The sequence below is a fragment of the Stigmatopora nigra genome, chromosome 3 (assembly GCF_051989575.1).
Source record: "Stigmatopora nigra isolate UIUO_SnigA chromosome 3, RoL_Snig_1.1, whole genome shotgun sequence".
Lineage (NCBI taxonomy): Eukaryota > Metazoa > Chordata > Actinopteri > Syngnathiformes > Syngnathidae > Stigmatopora > Stigmatopora nigra.
The window spans coordinates 10,208,449-10,227,524 of record NC_135510.1 but is presented as its reverse complement, the minus strand read 5'-3'; the positions used below and the strand labels follow the sequence as shown (position 1 = coordinate 10,227,524).

General features: G+C 37.4%; 1 protein-coding gene across 2 annotated transcripts in view; it reads left to right on the top strand.

The window, feature by feature from the left end:
* Positions 1-11,235, top strand: part of spon1a (spondin 1a) — a 38,283-nt gene extending 27,048 nt beyond the window's left edge. For both annotated transcript variants that reach the window (XM_077713715.1, XM_077713716.1), the window contains 10 exons: positions 661-725; positions 2,958-3,159; positions 6,544-6,684; positions 7,955-8,030; positions 8,131-8,313; positions 8,661-8,831; positions 8,919-9,086; positions 9,688-9,852; positions 10,038-10,307; positions 10,393-11,235. In XM_077713715.1, coding sequence (XP_077569841.1) covers positions 661-725; positions 2,958-3,159; positions 6,544-6,684; positions 7,955-8,030; positions 8,131-8,313; positions 8,661-8,831; positions 8,919-9,086; positions 9,688-9,852; positions 10,038-10,307; positions 10,393-10,556 — 1,605 coding nt within the window. In that variant the 3' untranslated portion in view covers positions 10,557-11,235. The remainder of the gene's footprint in view (positions 1-660; positions 726-2,957; positions 3,160-6,543; positions 6,685-7,954; positions 8,031-8,130; positions 8,314-8,660; positions 8,832-8,918; positions 9,087-9,687; positions 9,853-10,037; positions 10,308-10,392) is intronic.
* The last annotated feature ends 7,841 nt before the right edge of the window (positions 11,236-19,076 follow it).

Sequence of the window (19,076 nt, the reverse complement as noted above, 5' to 3'; positions counted from 1 at the left end):
CATTTTTAATAAAGCAATTAAATAAACAAAACAATATTAAGTCCTTTTTTTTAAAGGCCTATGGTCCTGACATAACAGATTGTTACAAACCCTGTTACAACCTGTTTTTAGCTGATTGCTGCAGGCATTTTAAATGGGAAATCACTGCTTCTGTGCACAGCTCGGTTAGATAGATTTGGGAAAACGCCTTGTTCTAGTCTCATTTAATTCAGCTGTCTCATAAGGGAAGCGTGCTTTCAGTAAAGCTCTTCAGTAAATTCAAAACACAGTTACTCTTCCATGCTTATTGCAACCTGACATATTTGTGAGAAAATTTAATAACACAGAGCATTGCTAACTCTCCTGGTGCTTTTTTCTTCTTCTTTATGCTTATTTGTGCTGGCATGGCTCAGTGGTGGCATTGTTCTTTTCCAACCTAGTTTTTGGGTTCAATCCCCTACCCAGGATACCTTCCCAAAGTATCCTTGAGCAAAATGTTGACATGCATATTACTCTTTATGCTAATCTTAAAAGTTTAAGTTCATTTACAATTCAATACTTCAGGATAAATAACTGTCGTTTTGTTTTGTCAATACACTGCACTGATTTTTTGTGTTCATACTTTAGAACAACAAAAAGAAAAAACGGAACAGTTTAACAGTTCGTCTTTTGCTTTTATAGGGTGATGATGTCCTGACCGTCATCAAGATGAAAGCACAGTGGCCGGCTTGGCAACCACTTAATGTGTAAGTATCTTGTGTCATTTACACTTCTGTACTTAAATAGACTGATCAGTTTGCGGTAAGTGAAGATGCTCGTGGCCTTGTCTCAAGGTGATTACCAACGCCCCTCAAGAGGCAGCAGGGAGCTACAATAGCATGAAAGAGCTGTATTAATTCCAGAGGGCTGTGCTATGATGGAATTTTGGTATGGAACTAACAACCTCTCTGGGGCTTTCTGCCTAAAGATAGTGAAGCAAAGATATAGGCAGTTGTTGAGGGTAGTCACCCTGAAGAAGTAATTGTTCAGCACACTTATGCTTTCCACTGAAGAGGCTGTCAAGGAGTTAGAGTACACTTGTCATTTTCATCTAATGATGATGGAAGATGTGGCTAAAGACATATCAGATAATTCGCACAGAGATGACACGAGAAAAAAAATCTGGACACAGGAAAAGATGGAATTCAAAAGCTTCCCAATAGTGCTGGAAAAAAATCCCTTTCTGTTATCTGTGTTTAATTTGGAGCATTTGATATTTAAAGTGTTAACCATCAGGCTGTACAGTGTTCCTTTCCAAAGATCAGATCAGTATGCGTGTTGTGTGTTTAATTTAATTAACATGTATTCGAAAAATACCAAGACCCCAATCCAACCTCCAAAAGGTGTTAACAGAATAACTACATCAAGATTTTACATTCAAATTGAAATAAAAATCTTAGTTTGGAACCCTTATTCTTCAATGTAGCAATTTCATCAACAAGCCTTTCTATGCGATCGAGCAATTTTGCGACACTCCGAGCAGCATCAGTTCGGTCTTGGCGCATATCTGACTTGCCAGTGTGTGATTGATTGATTGATTGATTGAGTGACTTAAACAAAAATATGATGTTTGACCACAGGGTAAAACATGCTGCTGTATGATCTACATTTTGAAGCTAGTCATGCAACTTCCAAGTTGGACGTAGTACTTGCTGATCAGTACAAACGCATCGCAGAAACTGCCGTGTAGCGCATTCTTACAGAGTTCATTAGCCCCTGAAGCAATTTAATCTGTTATTTATGAGAAAAACAAGTTGCTTGTTGGCTCAGCGTGCAAAAAAACTTCAATGGTAACAACCTGTGCTATTTTGTTTACTCTTCGACCAAAAGTCAGATGACTTTAATCACCCAAGGGTATTGCGATTCCAGGAAGAGCAGTGAAGATATGTACAGGCAATAATTATTGGAGTTATAAAATATATACTTATTATGAACATTGTATACTTTTAACTCTACATGCTTTAGTTGGATGAAAAAAATAAGTTAAAAATATATTATTGTTGGTGAATATGATGAATAATCCAACTACTCAAGACAGTGAGATGGCTCCTTTTGACCCAGTGTGTACCAAAGAGTCAGCTCTGAATAATCACTGTACATCCAAATGAACTTCAATTTGCAAACAGTGGTGATGTAGAATGAGAATTTTATTCAAATAGTGACATTTGAATTCCCTTTCGTCTACACAGTTTTTGGTGGTCTAGCATTGAGCTACTGGAATAATCAAATTAGAGCACCGAGGAAGTTTGGTGTCCCTGTCTCACCTCGCCACAACAAACTACTGCAACATTTTCACCTGAATTTATATTTGTACAAATGTGCTGGGAGCAAGGCTATCAAATGTTTGAAATAACAAAAGGAGTTTGCTGAGACTGTCTAAGGTGATTAACGCCATCCTTGTGTGCGACCAGCCTTCTTGCTCTGTCTCTCCTTTGCTGTCAGCATTTTTTTTTTTTTGTGGAGCCCAGGTGGTGGCGAAGATAAATGTCAGAGTTCCAGTGCTTGCTGAGAAAAAGGTGCTCGACTGTAGACTCTGGTCATACGTTCCCGGTGGATGAAGGCTGTTTCTTGCCTTCTGGGGCTCATCATTAGCAAGAGTGCTCAAGGACAGGACTGAGTGCACTGAAGTCAAATGCATTAATAAGATGGCAAGTGGGAAAAAAAAGATTGTCTATATGAGACTATTTCACTTCTTATGTGTCTAGCCGCCTAATTAGTTTGGGTGCTAATCATAGATCAAGGGAGACAAGAGTATTTTTTGTCTTCCTCCTCTGCTGGAGTATAGAGCCGATGAGATGGAATTTGTTTCATCAAATACTCTCTTACACTACATTTTTAATTACGAGTCAAAGCACTATCGGATAATCATTTTGCATTGTTGAGAGTTATTTTGAAATGTTTTATATTCAAATACTATAGTATTCTCATTCCTTTTCCAGACGAGCCGCACCCTCTGCGGAGTTCTCCGTTGACCGTGCCCGTCACCTCATGTCCTTTCTAACCATGCTGGGGCCAAGTCCTGACTGGAACGTCGGTCTATCTGCAGAGGATTTATGCACCAAAGAATGTGGCTGGGTTCAAAAAGTAGCCCAAGATCTCATTCCTTGGGATGCAGGCACTGATAGCGGGGTGTCATATGAGGTCAGTGACATACATTCACTCATTCATTATCCGTACCGTGTATCCTCACAAGGGTTGCAGGGATTGCTGGAGTCAATCCCAGCCGACTTCGGGTGAAGGCCAGACTACACCCTAGACCTGGGGTGGGCAAACCAGGCCTCGAGGGCCGCTGTGGGTGCAGGTTTTTGTTGTAACCGGTCGAGCAAAGACACTTTAACCAATGAGATTTCTCCAGAAAACAAGAAGCACCTGATTGCAATCCAATGACTGCACTTGTAGGACACCAGATATATTAATGAATCTATGCAACCACATGGGAATTTCATGTCAGAGGACAGACTGACCAATTCCCCAGATCTCCTCAGGAGAGCAAGAAGCTCCCACCTGCCAACCAACACCATGGGGGGCAAACATCTTACAGGGTAGTAGTCAAAAGTGGGGGCTTAAGGAAGGGAAGGGAAAGGCACTCAGCCAACCAGCTCCAGGAGACATGCCAGGAGCTGAGTAACTAACCACCTCCCACCGTATTAGAATGGTCATCAGGTTCATCATTAGCAATCAGAATCCTTCCTTATGTGGCCCACAGGGTAGTGTAGTGCATTCAAATAAGAGGAAATGTGAGGTTATTGCAAGACTTTAGCCTTCTGACCAAGCCAAACCACATAGGCTCTCTATAGCACGAACTGGAGTCATTTGGTGCTTTAAAAAAGAGTGAGGCAGGCCCTAGGGAAAAGGAGGGGGGCTGCATAGTCTAACTGGCTGCATATTTGCAGATTTTTCAAATCCCACGACTCTCATGTTGTTCATCTACTCATCTACTCTTTAATTCTTTTCAACTCACCAAAATATTGTCCATTGTTTACTCTTAATGCACATTCGTGAACTTCACGTTGAATCGTTAAAATTCACCTTTCTAAATCCAGGCCATACAAATCCGGGACAGTTTTTGAAATGTGCTGCGCTCAAGGTCACACGTTCATTATGTCGAAAGCATGACGTAGCAACCTGTGAGTTCAATGTGATTGACTCGGCTGATAAAAAAGGCAATCAATCTGTTGGTCATGAACTTGGAGAAAATGAATCTATGATAGATGATTTTCTTTTCTTACTTTTTACAGTCAGGGATATTGAGATTTTTCACAATTCTTTTTTGTTGTTGTTGTTGCTCCAAACACCATAATAATGGATTTGAAATAGAGCAAAATAAATGTGCTTTAAAGGGACGGACAACGTTATTATGTGTATCCCAGAGGAGAGAACTTTGTTTAAATAATTAATTAATAAGTTACTAGAAACATAAACGTTTATTTTATAATACGAAAACCCACCGATCAATTTATTTCACCACACACTGAGTGGCCACTAAACCAATGCTGCATGCACCAACATCAGACACGTATCATTACACCATAACTGACCTTTAGTTGAAAATTATATTCTGAAATCTATAACACACAGAACCAAATAATGGATTTCATCCCATAGAATGTGCCACAAGTTTATGTATGGGTCATTAGTTGTTGCTTGTTTTTAGGGCATTTTCTCTCCCCTTTTGTTTTTAACAAGTGAAACGCATACTCAATCAGCCGCAGTTCAGGCGATTATCTCACTAAGCCACTGTGCAAGCACTAATTGTCTTTGATTGTTTTAGCATTATGGCCTATATCCCACTATAAAGTGAAGTGCAACACCATGAGTTCAAAAGGCTCTTGCTATATAAACACAGTTGTACTATAGAATTCATCCTGCTGCTTTAATCAGAAGTCACTTGTAATGAAGCCACATGAGCAAGAATATTTACAAGCATTAGTTTATGTACAATGTTTTGTAATTCCTACATTGTTTTGATTTGATTGCATCTTAAATTACATGCAAAAATCAGCTAATTACGGCACATCCGCCAGCAGTAAAAATGGCATATATGCTAGCAACAGCCATGACCAACGTGCAAATTTTCAATTTGATGAAGATCCTGTGATAGCAGCGTCTTCAATTTATCATTGTGAAAGATCTGACCCATAAAAAAGATACTGTTGCTCCCGATACAACACTGGTATTTGGCTTTTATGACCACATCTCTCAATTGACTGCCACTGTTTCACTCTATTTCAGACCTTATCCAACTATTGAAGTCACAAAAACTTCCCTCTCCACTTTTTCCCCCTGAATCACCCTACCCCTCTTATCCCTTTCGCAATATCATTCTGACCTTGTCATTACACCCTGTCTTCTTCTACCTACCTGCTGCTCACATTGCCAATCATTGTCTACCCAATTTCTTCTTATACGTATGTACTGCCTGTCTGCTCTAAATCATGTCAAATCATCTCACATCCAATTCACCTCCAACCGACAAGGATGCCTTTCTTTCCTGCTCTCACCTTGAGGTGCAGTTTTATGCCTTGTGCTTTATGTCAACACCGAGATTTTTATATGTCAAAATATGTGTTTGGATAGACAGAACAACTCCACATGTAGAATCACTGTTGTACCACTCACATTGGCACCCACCAGGAATATATTCACATTTTTCCATTTATTTCTTTTTTTTTTTGCTACTTCTATATATTGGTAGAGGGATGAAATATATTGCTGAATCAATATTTTAGCAGGTACACAACCTCAGGAACACTCCATGATGACAGATATTGTACAAACACAAGCAATGTAATAGACTTGAGCTCCTGGGCTTTATTAATGTGAGTTTTCTACGCTCTGTAGACACTTTTAAATTGTAGACAACTGAGTTAATCCTATTGAATTAATAAAAAATGATGACTTCTCGCAAATGTGTTTCTAAACAAATAACACGGATGTGTTTTTGTAGGAAACATGGTGTAAAACAATATTCAAACACTTTTTTCTTTGGTGGGTTTTCTAGCCAACAATTTTCAGTTCAAATTTACTTTCATTTACTTTAAGGGATTTTCTTTTCTGTATCCCCGTTCACACACAAATCAATAAAAAATAAGCAAAACAAAAAAAATCAATAAAGGGGATGGACAAAAAAAAAAAAAAAAACGAACTGTAAAATCACATGGATAAAGAATCAAAATGAAAGCACGATGGTGAAAAGAAACACATTTTTTATTGATTTATATAAAAAGAAGCATGCAGGGAAAAATACATGCTTTCAGGCCAGATTGCTACTTTAAGCACACCCAGGTGTTCGTCAGTTGAGAAACAGAAACACTGAGATTTGTCACAAAACTCTTTTAGTGCTAGTTTTACAGAAATGTAACCATACATCCATAACGATTTCCATTAAGGTTTCTTACAATGAAAACTGCTTGCCGAGTCTCTCGATTATTGTCTGGCATGTTACATGAATGGGTAAGGTAAGTTCAGTGTTAACAAATACAATTTTAGTGATTTATTTTTTGGCCACTTTTTTTTTCTCCCTAGTCTCCGAACAAGCCTACAGTGCCTGAAGATAAAATCCGCCCTCTGACCAGTTTGGACCACCCTCAAAGCCCTTTCTATGACCCCGAAGGAGGAGCTATCAGTTCTGTCGCCAGGATCGTAGTGGAACGTATTGCAAGAAAGGTCGGTTTTTATGCTAATAACAAGCCTTTACTAAAACAAATAAAAAATGTACAAGTGGTATGATGCTAAAGATGATCCAGGCAATATTTAGACCATTTAATATTTGTACTGCTATCTTAGCTGTTAGCTTGTATATTATGGAATTAATGCAAGAGGAAACATGAAGAAGCGCAGTCTAAATTGAATGATGACTTTGACTCTGACATTGAAATGATGGATAATAGTATAGACGACTGGTAAAATATTTTTTTTTAAAATCTCGTGCACCCCTATATAGATTGCACCCTGGGTGGTCTCCCACATTGCCCATGGCAAAGACCAGCCCTTATGAAAAATAGAAAGGTTTAATTATATTTCTTTTAATATGCGAGAATAAATATAAATTAACCTGGTCCATTTTTATCATGTTATCATTATTTTCCTAACTAATTTCTTGTGTATGATAACTGTCTCATCTGGCTAAAATGAACCCAGACCATGCTTATTCCCCGATGTTGGTGTATCTTGAGCAAACTACTTAGTGAATTGTGCCGTCAAACATTTTTTCTTGACACTGCAATAATGGTTTGACTTAACAACCCAGGTTTGAGTTTTGAGTTCTATTCACAGGTACATAACAGTATTGTTTTATTGCCCAGGTCTAATGCACTATCCTGCTTTTACTAAAACTAATTAGAACTAACATAAAAGTGGAATTGGGTTACCTTTATTATACCTTTTACACCATAAAAGTGGAGCGGAAGAGGCGCTGGACGTGTAGAAGTGATCAAAAAGCCCAAAGTAAAACTGAGCATTCATAAAAGTCAATTGCACTGATGTATTATCCTAAAATGAACAAATTTGGCAAGCATTGGAGTAAACTTTGAACACAATGCATTCTGTGGTGATTGTTAAATGAAAATGACCAACCTCTTGTGTGTAGTAGATACATATGCAATAGATAAGATATGAGGACAGAATGTGTATGTTTTTCTGATGGCTCTTTTTATACATACATACTGGCATTTTGTTGAGGAGGAGAAGAAAATGGACAGATGTACACTGACTCAATTACGAGAAGTCCTTTAGTGGCATCTAGAGGGAGAATTGGGGATTTTAGATCAATTTCCATGATAACTATTCACTTCAGTCTCCTTATTAATGAGCATTCTTGCTGCCACAATCAGCTTCTGCTCCTCTTTCTCTTGTAGGCTACCTTATTGAAAAGGAAATGAAACAAAGAAAAAAAGAAGAAACCCCAGAGTAATGAGTGTTTTGTTTGAGTCCACAGGGGGAGCAGTGCAACATTGTGCCAGACAATGTTGATGACATTGTGGCCGATATTGCCCAGGAGGAGAAAGAGGAAGGTCTGGATCTAAACATTTTTATTTTAGTCTAGACAATCAGCATTGCTTTTTTTTGTAATAGAAGCAGCTTTTAATAGCCCTATTATTTTACGCCCCATAGATGACACCCCCGAGACATGTATCTATTCCAACTGGTCTCCCTGGTCAGCCTGCAGCTCAGCGACTTGTGAAAAGGGCAAGCGGATGAGGCAGAGGATGCTCAAGGCCCAACTGGATCTGAGTGTTCCTTGTCCACACACCCAGGATTTTGAGCCTTGCATGGGGCCGGGTTGCAGTGACGAGGGTATTTGACATCTCAAGTTTAAAAAGGCGCAGGAAACAAGCTTTACCTGACATTATATAATGAGCTTTTTTATTGAGTTATTGTTTACGACTCCCTTTTTTATAGTTTACAGAGTCAACAATGTTACAATCACATTTTATTGGAATAGTACTATACATAATACCAGAAATAGATGATAAAGAACCCGTGTTTATTATAGATATATTTTTTTATGAGAGCCTTTTCAATTTATCACAGTCTGAGTAGGGCTACTTTTAAATCCGGTTTATAAAGAATGATTCATTGTTTACTAGTATTTGTCCTCTGTTAGTTTTACATACAATTTACATTTGTAATTTACTCTTTAGATGCTTCCACCTGTATGATGTCAGAGTGGATCACATGGTCTCCATGCAGCGTGTCTTGTGGGCAAGGGACACGTTCCCGGGAACGTTATGTTAAGCAGTTCCCAGATGATGGCTCAGTCTGCACTCTACCCACGGAGGAGACCGAAGAGTGTGTCGTCAATGAAGAATGCTGTAAGTGGGGAAAAAAAATGTCATTTAATTCTTTAAATTTAGCTGTCAGTTAGTTTTTTCAAACAGATTTCTTGCATTTGTCCTCAGTTGCCAGCAGCTGCCTGGTAACTGAGTGGGGGGAATGGGATGTCTGCAGTGCTACTTGTGGTCTCGGTATAAAAAGAAGGGAGCGCATGGTGAAGATGCCTCCTGCAGATGGGTCCATTTGTGGAGCTGAAGTTCTGGAAGTGGAGAAGTGCATGATGCCGGAGTGTCGTGAGTAAACGAGCATATAATTTCAGCACTGGTTTTCAATCCTTGGACTACCAATAACCACCTTTTTTTTTAAGACTAAAAATAATTGTATAAGTTGCGCCACAAACACAAACATTGAAATACAATAGCAAAGTAAGCCAAAAATGTTCATTTTAATGGAGTATTATTTTATATTAATTGTAAATTAAATTTTTTATTTTAAAATATACCAGGTGTAAAGTAACAATAAAACACTAAATCTACATTAGCATTAAGGTACTTAGTTCACGGTTAAAAAAATAATAATCATTTAGTGCCCCATGCGTACTTCTTGAATAAGTAGCCTTTGTACAACACACTGAGAATCACTGCTATATGGAATTATGGCATCAAATGAATTCAGCAATGATATAGAATACAATAATTCTGTAATATAATGCATAGACCACAATATCTCTCAAGCTAGTGAACAAAAAATAATGTAGCAATCTCAACAAATGTGAATTTGCACATACTTGTCTTCAGACATCTGACAATATCAATATTCTTAGTGGTGTATATATAAAATATATTCCCATGTTAGGCCTTTATTTGTAAAAAAAACATGCTTTTTCGCATATAGATACAATTCCATGCATGCTGACTATGTGGTCTGATTGGAGCGACTGCAGCGTCTCCTGTGGCAAAGGTCAAAGAACACGGCAGCGGATGCTCAAGTCACCCGTTGAGCTCGGAGACTGCACGGAAGAGTTGGACCAGGTGGAGAAGTGCATGTTACCCGAATGTCGTAAGTTGTACATATTTTCTAGTGGTATATATATTTCACGTCAATCAGTTGGCCAGATGCATACACATATTCAATGTCACGACTACTATAGCATACAATATCAAGTTGGGGGCCCCCATAGGGCCCCAGGCAGGGAATAACCATAATTTGACCTTTTTTTGCATTCTGTTATTCCTTTTTTTCAGCCATAGACTGCATCATGTCCGAGTGGAGCGAATGGTCCGAGTGTAATAAGTCCTGCGGGAAAGGTCACAGCATCAGGACACGCGCAGTGAAGATGGAGTCTCAATTTGGAGGGGGCCACTGTCCTGAAAGTATCCAGAGGAAAAAGTGTAAGGTTAGGAAGTGCACCAGATCAGGGCAGATAAACAGCGATGAGAAGAAACGGCGCAAAGAGTCTCGAGAAAAAAAGAAGAGCAAACAGAGCAGGACAGAAGTCGCCTATGAGCATCCAGGTTTGTGTTTCGTATCAATATAATGTAAGGCAATTGTGAATGTATTCAAAATGCAAGTCAGCACCTCTTTCTGTTCATTTTGTAGGATGTAAAATGAGGCCATGGTCAAGTTGGACAGAATGTACCAAAGTTTGCGGAGGAGGTATTCAAGAACGGCTCATGACTGTCAAGCAAAAATTCAAGACTGCACAATTGTCCAGCTGCAAGGACAGGAAAGAGATTCGAGCTTGTAATGTGCACCATTGCTAAGAAGAATAGGTGGGAGACATTTTGTGGGCCAAGAACACGCCCAGGCATTGTACAGTTTGTTGTCACACAATGGCCCAGTGCACTCTCTTTAGTGCTCTGGTGGCACTCTAATGTTATATTCCATACATTTACAAGTAATACAAGTCAAATTCTGTTCCCTTTTTTCCAGACTTGGGAAAATGACAGGTCCGTGGGGATTTAAAAGTGTCTGCTGTCCTATTGAAGGCTAATAGATTTAAAGAGCCTTCTTTGTCCTGTTCTTGGTTTTGAAGTTATTATTACGAGGAAAACATGAAGATCTGCAACTTACAACCAGACTGATGACTGTAAACGTATTGTGGTATATCTTGAAAATATTTAGAACTAATTTATGAAATAAACAAATACATATTATTTCTTGCGGTATACTTTGTATCATAATAGTAATTTAAAACATTGGTGCTCAGTTATTCAAATTATTCACTACCTTTTGTTGCTGGCCCTCAAAATTATGTGCACCTAAATTGGAATAATAATAATAATTTGCAACATAACAAGATTTTTCCCCTCTGTAATTATTATTATTTTTTAAATGTCTTAGGATTCCTACCAAAGTGTTGTGTTGATGTTTTCCGCTCTCTAACGTGTTAATATTTTGGAATAGCATCACGTTTACAATAAAAGTAATTGTGACAACTTGTCCACTGCATCCGTGGTTTTATTCAGTATAAAATATATATATATTTTACAAAAAAAAATTAATGGCTTTAGCATGAAAGCTTGTGAAAGGCTTTTGGAATGTCAAAGGAAAGAGTACAAAATAAAATACAATTAATTTAATCTATTAATTTAATTTAATGTTTATGATACTTAATATTATATTCTGTCACTGATATACGCATGGCTGTTTTGTTCACAAGAAAATATATGTAATGTTATATATATATTTTCAGGCAGCACTGTGGAAAGTGGTGAGCATATTTGTCTCGCTGTTCTGAGATCAACGTTGCAATCCCAGGAGGGTTCTGACTTTCCTGTGTGCAGTTTACATCTTCTACAGTTTCCTTCCCCAATAACATACAAGGTAGGCTGGGTCACTTCATATTATTTTGTCTTCTTTTGATTAATTGTTTAAAAAAACACATTTATTGTGTTATGTTTTCCAGTTTAGGAACACATTTTTAGACTAGTGCTATTCTTAGCTTTAGAGAAGGCCATTAAAGAATGCATGTGCACATTAATTTATTTGGCATCATTGATTAGCCAACTGTTGTAGCTTTCATTTTCAACCAGTAGATGTCAGTAACAAATTGTTTATTAATACAAAGGTGGCTTGTTTTGGCTTTTATTTAGCACTGACACCATTGTAATCCACAATGTATAGCTTTTTTTGGGGTGGCATAAAATATCCCATATTTGTCATATAGTCACTATATGTTGCATCGTTTTCATCTCAAAGTGCTCATTCATATACGCATAAATTAATGTAGTACATGAATAAATTAATTCAGTAGAAAGAACCTTTTGATGGTGTAGTATGCTTCTTTATAAATGATGGGGGAATAACATTTGGACTAAGACATCCAATGCCACAAATAGAAAAAAAAACATGAAAGGATAAAAGCAAGGTTTCCTATAGAAGTCAAGGTTGTGGATTTTCTGGGCTTGTAGAAAATACTTTCTTCTCCATGTGCTTGTTGAAATCATGAAGAAACCAACCTCTACCCACTCCCCCAGTTCCAGCCTCCCCTTTATGGCATAAAAGATGGGGGGGGGGGGCTGGTGTTAAGCATTCCTTAGTGCAGAACCAGGGTCTCAGGGTAAAAAATTCGATCCAGTGCAACGCCAATCTTGTTTCCATGCCAACATCATTGCATGTGTGAAGCTTACACACTCCACAGGATTTGGAAAGATGCAGGGTGAATTATTAAAGGCGTGATTGAGCTGCTAAAACACATAGCTGGCTAAAAAAAAATCGAAACAAATCTACTGGCAGAAGAAAACTAAGATGCATAAATTGTACTCCAGTTTCCTCCCACATTCTAATCTGGATTAGTAAATTAGAGTAAATAGCCAATATACAATATTTGCCATAATGTGATAGAATGTGAAAATGTGTCAATTAAAAGAAAACATTCACCTAAATAAAGATTTTATGCCACCCACTGCTACTAAATGCTGAATAAAAGCCGAGTTATTTTTGAAAGCCTCTAATCTCCCTTTAAACTATATGTCCTGGCCTTTAAAATCTGAGTTATAAAACATCATTTATCAAAATTTCTTGTTTGGCATGAATCGTTATTGCCAATGAGTGCTGATTTCATTTCAGAGCCAGATGGTGGAAAATGGATTGATGCATATATCAATCAGAAATGAAATGATATAAACTTTGCATTTCACGACAAAATTTAATTATCATGAACTTTTAATGGTGTACTTCTAAAATACAGTACATAAATGCAAATACAATTATGGATGTATGCAGGTAAAAATGTGGGTACTTTAAAAGTGGTGTGTGTGTGTGTGTGTGTGTGTATAAAGCTACATTTGAAACACTGATTTACTCTCTCTCAATTTGTTCATTCCTTTCTGTCCAGATTGGTTTGAACCCCAATGAATCAGAGAGCCATGCACAAAAAAAAAAAAAATTGAAAATCACACGTCCATCTGTTGGGCCTGCACCAAAGGTCCCTGTGATATTTCCTGTGAAATTAATAATGACTATGGTGATATGGCGCCTCACTGCGCCTCAATGAACATTGCAGTAACTCCACAGACAGGAACCACAGTTAGTCGGAGGAATAAGATATTCTCTTGCTTGTAATTTTTGTCTGAGTGCACATGTTATTAGTTATTCACAATTATAGCACAGCACAGTGTGCTTTTCTTAATGTTTATGGTCAATTTGTTTGATCATATTAGCGTTTTAGGGGGACAATTTTATAGAGTGGATCAACACGTTTTTCAATCATTGCTCTTTAATCTTGCTGCAGTTTAATGGTGACCGGTCCACTGTGTAACTTGGCTGGTGCTTAGAAGAAGAATGTTGGATGGACAATGTAACATTGTCTGAATTGAAATTAATAATACGGGCATTTTTTTTTTACAGATGTGTGTGTGTTATCATTGGAAAAAATCTGGCTGCTAATGAAGCTTCTACTCAAAGGTATCCAACACCTGCTTTGTAAAAAAGAATACCGTTTCCAAAATGTTGCCATGGTTGCAGTGTTAAGGGATGTTTTGTCATAGGTAGGTTTATACAATGAGAGATTAAAAAAGGGCCCTTATGGATTGAGGACTTTATGATCTTAGTTTTTAGGCATACAACACTAATGCGTGAGTAAGCAGTTTAAGACTAAGCATCTGATTATTCCAGATATACACATTAATAATGGAAAGATAGAAATGTCCCAACATGATGGATATTGGGAGTTTTGCCATTTGAAAAGATAACAGTAAAGTACACCATTACCAGGACATATTTTAGCTCTTAAATCTTCTTAAAAAGTGTAATGCTTCAACTGTCATCAAAAATGTAGGAATCCATAGGACACTATTGTGTTTCTAGAATTATTGTGTTAGTTTAAATTTTATATATTCTTTAAATTTAATATAATATATATTTATTTTTTTGGATGCGGTTGCTGTTAGACTTGATTTACTGCTACTAAAATAACTTTTTCCCCCTAAAGTTTATAATAAAAGGGCAAGCATCCATTGCTTCGCATAATGTTCAATGTCCAATAAACAAAGGCAGATTATCAGTAAATCAATGACTGAAAGAAAGACCTGTTTGCATAAGCTATTGGCTCACTGGGCTGTATGCTGCACACCCAACCATAGAATGCAGTGACAAACAATATATATTACCATCCCCCATCAGGCACTTTGTTTTTTTTCCCTTTCATTATTATTTATCTCAAGCTATATTATTCTCCTTTTCTAAAACCCCATTAATTTCTCCTGAATGAACTCTTGTAGTATTCCATTTAAAGGTACAGCTATAATTGTTTTCCTCTTGTAAACATACATATGTCTACCTCGTAGGTCCAATAATAAGCAGTTAAAATAAAGCTGTTGGCCCATGATTACTATTTTATTGTACATAAGTGCTGCTTTTTACTCTTCCTATGTTAATATTAATAGCCTGAAGTTAGAACAACATATTGCAGCAAAACGTCCAAGTATGATCATATCCAAGTAGCGTATGGCTAATGTGTACTGGCTCCAGATATGGTTTTATTTACTGTTATTTACACTCCATCTGTGTGTGTGTGTACTAAGACTGACTGGCGTCCAGTTTATGATGTAGTCCACAGTTGGCCTGAAGAATAAGCAGAGTTGAAAATGAATGAATTAATATTTACAGTGCTTAACATCATCTTATCTCACCCAGTGGTAAAGCATATCACCTTGGGAAAATTACATTGGCAACATGATGGTCTTTGATGGAAGACTACGAAAGAATCAGCAAGAATTAGGACTCTGTAGAAATCCTTAAATCTTATTTTTTAAACTTTGCAGACCTTTTTTCTAATTGGTGCTTCCCCTCTCTAGGTGGCAATGATCGAATCTTAAGCTTCATTGACCAGTCAGAACAAGATCTGAGGACCCCCTGAGGCATTCCAATGAAGGATTCTGAATCAATATACCTCCATCTGTGGCTGTCTTTCAATTCTTTCCATTGTTTCCCATAAATGGGGCTAATAGTTTTTTCCTAAGTGGTTTTAAATCATTCTATGTTGCCAATCTTTATTGACTGGGTGCCTATGAAGCTCATTGAGACTGTTTAGTATATAAGGGTTATAGAAATAAGCTTGACGTAACATGACCTATCTTAGATCCCAAGAACTGAACTCAATAGAAAGAATGATTGTGTCCTGAACAATGGAATGTTTTAATGATGCAAAATTCGAACTTTACGTCTTTGTGAAAGGGCTTTATAATTTGTATGTCTTTGTTCTCTATAGTTTGATAATGTCAAAGTATTGAGTGTGAATGAAGCATGAGCAGCGCTTCATGCAGTCACAGACAAATTCATCAGGGCAAAAATGTTTCATTTGGGTCATTAGAATAAATTATTTAGACCGTCCTGCCAGACCTATGCAAGCACATTGATAGGCTTTTGACAAATTGCTCTTTTTCAGTAGATAACAAACGTTAGTCTGAAGTGCTATAGGTTGCCAAAGTGATCCTGCACACATTTATATACCAGTCAGTGTAGTCACAACACAGTTTGTTTCTTTGCTCCACCCCTTCTGACAAAACAGTCTTATCATCGGTGTACAATTGCGAAAACAAGTAGTTTCTTAATTAACTTGTGTGTTGCTCGCAGTAATGTAACTCACCTTAACTCTTTTTGTCAGATTAAGCCACCAGGAAGTCCATTTAAAAAATGGACACTTTATTTCCTATAAATTGAAGCAATCCCAGTTTTTGATTGAATACATAATCATCATGTGGTCTGCTAAAGGAGGGCTTTTTGGCACGTTAAGATGAAAATGTAATAAAATGGAGACTTTATCGGCATATATTGGACATTTCCAGCTGTCTTACTGTGGCGCCGTCTCTGATTAGACATTTGGTGAGCAGAATTGTGATCAATCCTTCAACCTTAGAATGGAACTCGATTGCCATAATCAAAAACACGAGTGCTCGAGGTATTTGCTGCATTGTTACCGTGGCAACCCACCATGTAGAGCTGCCTATGTGTCATTTTCGGCTGTATAAGATTCATTGTAACATTGGTGTTGGGAAAGACCAGATACCTATAAGGCATAAGATGTGGGGGTTGGGCTGATTAGTCACACAGAGCCACCAGCGCTTGAGAAGGGACATACATGATTCAATACCATATTATACATTTAGTGAACCATTCCAGTTAAGAGTGTTTATTACCCCATCTATAAAAAAAATAATTCTATGATGACTTCAACGTGATGATCCACAACTAAAATATTTATAAATCTATTCATAGTGGTGGTGTGATCCTATTATTGTTGCCTATCGCTCCAGTATACTAAACCCCGAGGATACATGCAATAACTGTATATGAACACATTGGTTTTGGTAAAATATTGGGAATGCAGATGCTATGATTCAAACATGACATGTTGCTAACACTCCTGATAGCATCTCAAAACATGTACAGCACTAAAAGCACACACGCTAATACAACCATTATTTCTTGCATTCGGGCAAACACATCTAAATGCCACAGATGAGCTCTTGAGCACTATTCCCTGGAGTGTACTTACTGACTTCTCTCTTTCTAACATGTGGAACCCCAGCTGAGGCTGAGCAAAGAGACAACGGAAAATGCTCTTTACACTATAGACGGTGAGTCACTTTTTTTTTTGTATCACTTAGGCCAAAGTAGACTTGTAAAAAGAAAAATATTCTCACTTTGTTAGGTCTAAATAACAGCAAAAATAACACTAAATATTTCATTATAGTTTTTCAAATACGGTGATTTTTTTTTAGCTATAATTCAGTTTTATCTTTTTAAATTGACGTTGCTTTCCAGTGCCATTTTGGTCATTTGTACGTCAATGAGTTTATTCACATTAAAATTGAGGAACAATCTGCAAAAAACAAAAAAAGAATCCTTGTACAAGATTGAGTGAATGAGGAATAAAATAAATACTCTTATATGTATGGCTATTTTGTTGCGAGCCTTTGTAAAAAATAAATAAATAATAAGAGAAAAGCCTCCTGATATTTGTACCTGCATAGTATCTGTCTGTATTCTGTTTTCATTCATTTATATATCTATTTATTTTTGCCCTTGCCGAAATCCTTTAAGCACATCCTCCCGTGGGTCCCAGCAAGTGTTAACCTTTGTTTATGAAGCTTCTGCATGAAATTCAACAGTTTCTGGAAGAGCAACACACTGCATTCTCCAAATAGTGAGTATTGTACCACTCACACAGGCAGAGATGACATATGGGCAAATCAATCTCCCTCAATCCCAAAGGAGTATCCCTTTTTTTTACATCTGTAACAGACACATATCTCTAATCCAAACCTGAATTTCAAATGGAAGAAGATGCACTTCAATGGTAGGCTTTAGCTTTATTTTGAGAGAACTAGTCTGGGGATGACACCAGTTTGTTTTTGTGCCTCCCACATAGTAGCTGCTAAGATGTTCCCTGGCTAGGCGTTCATTAATGGCCTTCAGTTGAGTCGGTTCTTTGTATTCATTAATAAAGTCATTGCTGACAAAAGCAGCAGGATGAATTAAAAGTGTTGGGGAAATGTCATCTGCCCATGTGACGTCCCAAGTGAACTTTTTGGAAAGTGCTTAACAGTGAGAACCTGAAAGGCAACTTCATCTACCATTGCTCATTCAAGGATTTTATTATTTGTCCAACAGTGGTGAAGTTTTTCACTCATTAATACCCAGTGAGTCGCAATCATAAGGATATGCCTTAGTTAATATTGCATAGGTGTTGGACAGAGGGATTCTTATCCCCATATGAATGAGCCCAGCTTGGATTTGAGAAAAAAAATCAAAACTGTACTGTTCGTAATTCATCTCACATATTATGAGAAATCAGAATTGACCTTCGGTGTGATCATAACCTTAGAGTCATCAATTATTAAGATATTATCCTTTTTTTTTTTTTAACAGAAATGTGGTATTGCTTCAGCATACCAGAAAATTGAATGGCTGTGTGTGTATATGATTTCTACTACCAGAACCCCTATAATCTATGGCACTTCTCTAATTGTTTATGATGGGTGTTCTTTCCAAACATTTTTTTTTCGCCAATCATCCCTCTGGGCCCATTTTAGTGCACCTGCTTCCACTGAGCAGCTGATTATCTCAGTGACCTCCTATTTTCCCGATCAACAATTTTTCGACAGCTTAGGGGTTTGTAACTGAATAAGTCTTTTGAGACATTTTGATAGTGTGATGTTTTATTTGGAAGATGCCAAGATGCTTGTAAACTCACAGTGACATCGTAAGGTTAGATTGACAGTGAGTGTAGTCTATAGTGATTTAAAAACGTACACTAAGAGATGTCACTCACATAGTATTTTCTATGTATAAAGACTCTTGAATAAAGTAATATTTGTTTTGATAAAAATATTATTCAATCCAATTCAAATATATATATTTTTTGTATCCTATAAAATGGCCTATGAGCGCATATTTATCTAATTTCTTTCCTTTAAATGCTCTTCAAAGGACCTGCTTTTGTAGTACCTGCTAGAAAATACCTTCTAAATGGTTGTCAAGTCAACTATGTAGAAAATACATGCAAAACAAATAGACTGGAAATTAACAGGCAACCCGGTGGACAAGTGGTTAACTTGTCGGCCTCACAATTCTAGGGTTGAGGCATGGATCCCAGTTGGGTCCTCACTGTGTAGATTTTGCATGTTCTTCGATTGCTTGGGTTTTCTCCAGGTACTCTGCTTTCCTCCCACATCCCAAAAACATGCATGATAGGTTCAGATTCTGTTTGTAACAGTGAGAGCCAGCTGGGAATGAGACCATCATAGAAACACGGCTCCTGCAGTGTCAAGCGTGTC